Source organism: Colobus angolensis, unplaced genomic scaffold (assembly GCF_000951035.1).
Source record: "Colobus angolensis palliatus isolate OR3802 unplaced genomic scaffold, Cang.pa_1.0 Scaffold52, whole genome shotgun sequence".
NCBI classification, from domain to species: Eukaryota; Metazoa; Chordata; class Mammalia; order Primates; family Cercopithecidae; genus Colobus; species Colobus angolensis.
This window is the reverse complement of record NW_012118710.1, coordinates 3,066,051-3,072,050: the sequence shown is the minus strand read 5'-3', so window position 1 is coordinate 3,072,050 and position 6,000 is coordinate 3,066,051. Positions and strand designations below refer to the sequence as shown.

Here is a 6,000-nt window from a genome sequence, read left to right as displayed (position 1 = left end):
GGAGGCGGAGCTTGCAGTGAGCCGAGATCCTGCCACTGCACTCCAGCCTGGGTGACAGAGTGAGAACTCCTTAAAAAAAAAAAAAAAGAAAAGAAAAAAGAAAAACATGCTTTGCTTATTAATTCATGTATTTTAACTTCATTACTAGGAGGATTGTCATGCTTTGTAAAAATTAAAGTAATAGCGTCACTGCACTCCAGCCTAGGGACAGAGTGAGACTCCATATCAAACAAACAAACAAAAAAGTGCCAAAGGACATGAACAGAAACTTCTTAAAAAAAAAAAGAAAAGAAAAGAAAAAAGAAAAACATGCTTTGCTTCTTAATTCATGTATTTTAACTTCATTACTAGGAGGATTGTCATGCTTTGTAAAAATTAAAGTAATAGCGTCACTGCACTCCAGCCTAGGCAACAGAGTGAGACTCCGTCTCAAAGAAAAAAAGGAAAATTAACATAATAGCATGTATAATAAAAATGATTACTGATGGATAATTAATGTACCTCATGAAAATTAAACACTTTGTGGAAAAGTACAAGGGATAATTTGGGTATAGGAGAGGAGAAATGTGTCTATGATATTTATAATTTGAATAAACACGGTCTTACTATATGTTCACGGGATATTTTGCTTACACATAAACTTAATTGTTTGATGTCATTTTCAAATATAAGGTGATAAATAGAAGGTCTAAGACAGATTTCTGAAAACATACTCAGCTTCACACTGTATGTATCCTGAATCACCTATACCACAGTTTCCAGATACATCAGTCTTTGAATTAAGGTAAGAATAACATTCTCTAGGACCAAACTCTGCTTCTGGAAATAAAAAGGTGTGGTTAGTCATATCAAACTTATATTAATTAAAATTAAATAACAAATACACTTAAAATTCTGAAATGGTTTAACATATTCATTGTACAAAATAAGATCATACTATAACAATCAAAATAAAAACTAGATTTAAGATCACACAAAACCACTTCAATGAAATGTTTAAAACTTGAAAGGACTCTGGTATGCTGTCCAAAGACATATCCTAGACATACTCCAGAGTTAACCACTGTATTCAGTTTAGCCTCTAATCATAGTAAGTTTATAAATGCATATCATATCTATTAGTAGGTAGGAAACTTTTTTCCCATATTGACTTATTTGTCCATTATCAGTTTTAGCATGAATGTCTTTTCAAGTCAAACCACTAACCAATTATCTTATGTTTTACATCATAATTTCCTCAGACCAGAAATATATTGGAGTCACAATTGATTCATTTGCCCTCCCATCATCCAATCCACATGCATAATCTGTATAATTTTAATTATCATAAGATCCAGCCTACATGGCCAGGTACGGTGGCTTACACCTGTAATCCCAGCACTTTGGGAGGCCGAGGAGGGTGGATCACAAGGTCAGGAGATCAAGACCAGCCTGGCTAACACGGTGAAACCCCATCTCTACCAAAACTACAAAAAAAATTAGCCGGGCGTGGTGGCGGGCACCTGTAGTGCCAGCTACTCAGGAGGCTGAGTGAAGTCTCACTAACAGAGTGGACAGACTCAAATCTCAGCAGCAACCCACAGATGCTGTAGTGAACTGCAAAGTAACAGTTCATTTTGTCCCAGAGGTCATTTGCAAAGCTGGTTATGGGTAAGAGGTCAAAATTTTAACCTTGGCTAGGGTAGCAAACCATTGCTGGTAGACAAAAAATAGGCTAAAACAAAGAAATAAAGCCAAAATCTACAGATCAAAATGAATTTTAGGTATCCAAGAGAAACTACTGAAAGACAGTGTGATGATACATTTTATGTGCCAACTTGGCTAGGCTATAGTCCCAAATTATTCAATTAAACACTAATCTAGGCATTGCTCCGTAGGTATTTTGTAGGTGTAATGAAGTCTAAAATAAGTCTATTTTATTTAAGAAATATTATCCTAGGTAATCTGGATGGACCTGATTTAATTATTAATAGTTGAAAGACCTTTAGAGCAGCCTTCCTTGAAAAAGAAAAAAATTCTGCCTGTGAACTTCAATTTATGCTTAACATTTCTATTCTGCCCTTTTAATTGTCTTGCCCTACAGATTTCAGGCTTGCCTAGCCAGCCCCACAATCTCATCAGCCAATTATTTACAGATATACATTCAAAATTCTATATACAATAAAATATCTCTGTATCTATATCTATCTACCTACAGAGAGGAAGAGAGAGTGCAGAATTACATATCCAAAGAATTCTGTTTCTCTGGTGTAGTTCTGGTTGATAGAATTGATAAACAAAGGGGTCAGTGATGTTTTAACTTGGGCATATTCTCATTTGTTCTCAGTGTCTCATGATAGATGAAAGCCAGCAGGCTTACAGTTAATGAAGACGTCATATCTCTGTTGGAGCTCTGTTAAAGCACTATGCCCAGAGGCAGTCAATAACTTACCAAAATATTTTATCTAAACTTTCAATTCCCTGGAAAAATCTCTATTTGGTGGCTGGGGCTACTTGATTTGATTTGGAGCTCAGTTAAGTGAAAAAAAAATGAAGAAAAAAAAATCTTGACTTTCAGAGTGAGGTAACATCCCTTAAATGAGAACAAATTTGCAAAATAGACGGCGAGAATAAACCTCCCAACAGTGCACAAACTGCATCCTGGGATACTGGTTAGAACATCCTGCAGCAAGGAGATAAAGGAACATAAGGGAAAACGCCCAAATTGGTTCAAGCACAGAAACCCATGATTTGTGTCCTTGGAGTGACCTATGCTCATTATAATAGTGAAAAAGGCACCCTTGGGTGGAGAATTAAAATGCTAATGAGAAATGTGATGCATGTACTAGCATGTACAGCAATAGCACATGTGCATTCAGGAGACCCCTCACGATATGCTAAATAACAGTGCCCATGCCCACGCTTTTATGAATAATGAATAATCACGTTAGACTCCAATAAAGGGAAATTCCTCAATGCCAACTGACCCTCTTATTCTTGTGCAGCCTGCTCTGATGCAGCTATCAGAGTGTACTTTGCTTTGCAGTGAACTTCTTTGCTTACTTTCCCTTTGGACTTGCTCTCAAATTCTTTTGTGCAGTGAAGGAAAGAATCTGAACCGGTTCACTGACAACAAAGGCATTACTGAAATAATATACATCTGCCAGCAACATCACCAGTGCCTAAGGCTGTGATTTCAGTTGAGGCAAACAAGAGCTCACTGGAAATTTTAAAGGAATTCCTGGAGAGTTAGATGACTATATGAAATGGAATAACTCAAACCTATTGTTCACTCTGATTCAAATTTGTCAGTCGCAAAATGATTAGCTGTTTTTCAGTTGCCATCGACTCCCAGGTTGCCAAACAAATAACCTGAACCTGAGCAGGCTGGAACTGAAGTCAACCACATGCAGAACCAAAATACTAAAATCTAGGTGCATGGACCAAATTAAGAAGCAAGGGGTTGGATGCAGTGGCTCACTTCTATAATTCCAGCACTTTGGGATGCCAAGACAGGAGGATTACTTGAGACCGGAAGTTTGAGACCAACTTGGGCAACACAGCAAGACCTCACCTCTACAAAAAAAAAAAAAAAAAAAAAGTGAACATGGTGACATGTATCTGTCGTCCCTGCTACTTGGGAGGCTGAGGCCAAAGGATCACTTGAGCTCGGGAGTCGGAGGCTGAAGTGGGCTATGACTGTATCACTGTACTACAGTTTGGGCAAGACCCTCACTCCCCTCTTCCCCCAAAAAATGAAGGGAGGAGAGTCCTGTTTTGTTACAGTAAAAATTTTAAAGCTGAGGACCTGACACCGCCTCTTTGCATGACCCAGTCAGAGCCTTTCTCATCTGTCTCATAGTTGCCATCTGCCTATATAACCTGCCCCCAGACGCTAGCTTAAGGAAACAGATTTGAGCATTGCCTTTTGTCTCCTTGCTGGTGGACCTCACAATAAAGCTTTCTCTTTTCTTGGAAGCTGGTACTATTAGTATTGGCCTCTATGCACATCTGGAAGTGAACTCATTGCTTGGTAACAATGTAACTGGATCTAAAAAACTGCACACAGGCCAGGCACGGTGGCTCAAGCGTGTAATCCCAGTACTTCGGGAGGCCGAGGGAGGCAGATCACCTGAGGTCAGGAGTTTGAGACCATCCTGGCCAACATGATGAAACCTTGTTTCTACTAAAAATACAAAAATTAGCCGGATATGGTGGTGTGCACCTCTAATCCCAGCTACTCAGGAGGCTGAGGCAGGAGAATCACTGGAACCTGGGAGGTGAGGGTTGCAGTGAGCCAAGATTGTGCCACTGCACTCCAGCCTGAACAACAGAGCAAGACTATGGCCCCAAAAAATAAAAAAAAAAAAAATTATAAAAAAAAATATATTAAAAAAAAAAAGTAGCCGCACACATACCTAGAATAGTTCTGAGAACAGAGTTTTCTAGTCATTCCTAACTCTATGATGTTTAGGCCCTGCACAAGCAGGAAGTGAATGCTAAGGCTGTCATAAACTGCTTGAAGTTTGAATCTGTCTTCTCACAGAGATACTTTTGGCATAGGTAGAAAACATATAGCTAAGGCATTAAAAGAAATCTGAAAGACTATTGGCAGCCACTAACAATGCGAATGTAGAGTGCTCCTTAGGAAGCACTCTGGGTCCGTATAATGGAGAGAGAAGACTCAAATAAATAAAATCTGAAATGAAACAGAAAACATTACCACTGACACTACAATGATGTCTTGTGATATAAAGAATTGTAGGAGACATATATAAATAGAACAACTGTATGCCAACAAATTTGATAACAGAAAAAATAGATCAATTCCTGGACGCATCCAACCTACAAATATTAAATTATGAAAAAAATAGAAAATTGAAATACACCAACAATGATTGAGGAAATTAAATCAGTAATAAAAAAGTTTGTCTTTCACTCTCTCTTCTTTCTCTCTGCCTTTCTGTCTCTTTCTGTCTCTATTTTCCTTCTTTAATCTGAAAATCATCCACATTGTGGTACCAAATTACCCATTTTCCCAGGAGAACACTTTTTCATTTTGTAAGTTTCTTTCTTTGCATCTTTGTTTTGTTTTTCTTCAAACCAACAGTCATTCCTAATTGTATGTTCATTTTGGTTATTGATAAGTGCCTTGCAATCCCTTTTTACACAGAAATCAGAGTTAGACTTGCGACTTGTTCCAGTTGAGAATAAAGGTGCCCCACCTATCTGTTTCTATGAATATCCTAAATATTTCCTCTGTCAATATTTTTTCTGATATAGGGATGAAATACTGTTGGCATTGTTGCTGTTTCCATATTATTTAGCCAACAATTTTGTATATGGTTTGCACCACGGTTTTCTTTTTTGTTTTTAACGTCAGTGCACATCATGCCTCAATAACTTCAGAGTCCCTGGATTTTCATGAAACTTCCTTATTGTTTCCACAGGTGATTTTGTGCACCTGAATGTGTGTGCCTACATATGTGGTTTAAACTGCATTTATATGACAACTTATAATTCTTTTAGTGTCTATAGTCATATTACTTATTCTATATTTACCAAAAAAAATGGTGAATATGAAGTAAAAGTATAGTTTGTGTTCAGTCTACTTTCTTCCTTCTTGAACTCAGAAGTCCCATAGACTTTAAATCTTTCCCTCTATTATTTTGATGAAATAAATCATCTACTTTTTTGATGAAAGTCATTAACAACATAATGATTTCACTTTTAATTAAATTAATTTTTAATTTCTAGCTACTGATATTTTACTGATTTTTTTCTGGCAGTATTCTCTTTTTTTTTTTTTTTGAGGTAGAGTCTCACTCTTTCTCTCAGGCTGGAGTGCAGTGGCGTGATCTCAGCTCACTGCAACCTCAGCCTACTGAGTAGCTGGGATTACAGGCGTGTGCCACCATGCCTGGCTAATTCCCAAGCGATTCTCCTGCCTCAGCCTACTGAGTAGCTGGGATTACAGGCGTGTGCCACCAAACACGGCTAATTTTTGTATTTTTAGTAGAG

General features: G+C 37.7%; 1 protein-coding gene across 3 annotated transcripts in view; it reads right to left on the bottom strand.

The window, feature by feature from the left end:
- Positions 1-6,000, bottom strand: part of ADAM2 (ADAM metallopeptidase domain 2) — a 106,631-nt gene that overhangs the window by 24,413 nt on the left and 76,218 nt on the right. For 2 of the 3 annotated variants that reach the window (XM_011960669.1, XM_011960670.1), the window contains one exon: positions 714-819. In XM_011960669.1, the coding sequence (XP_011816059.1) occupies positions 714-819 (106 nt within the window). The remainder of the gene's footprint in view (positions 1-713; positions 820-6,000) is intronic. The other variant, XM_011960671.1, reaches the window with a different exon arrangement.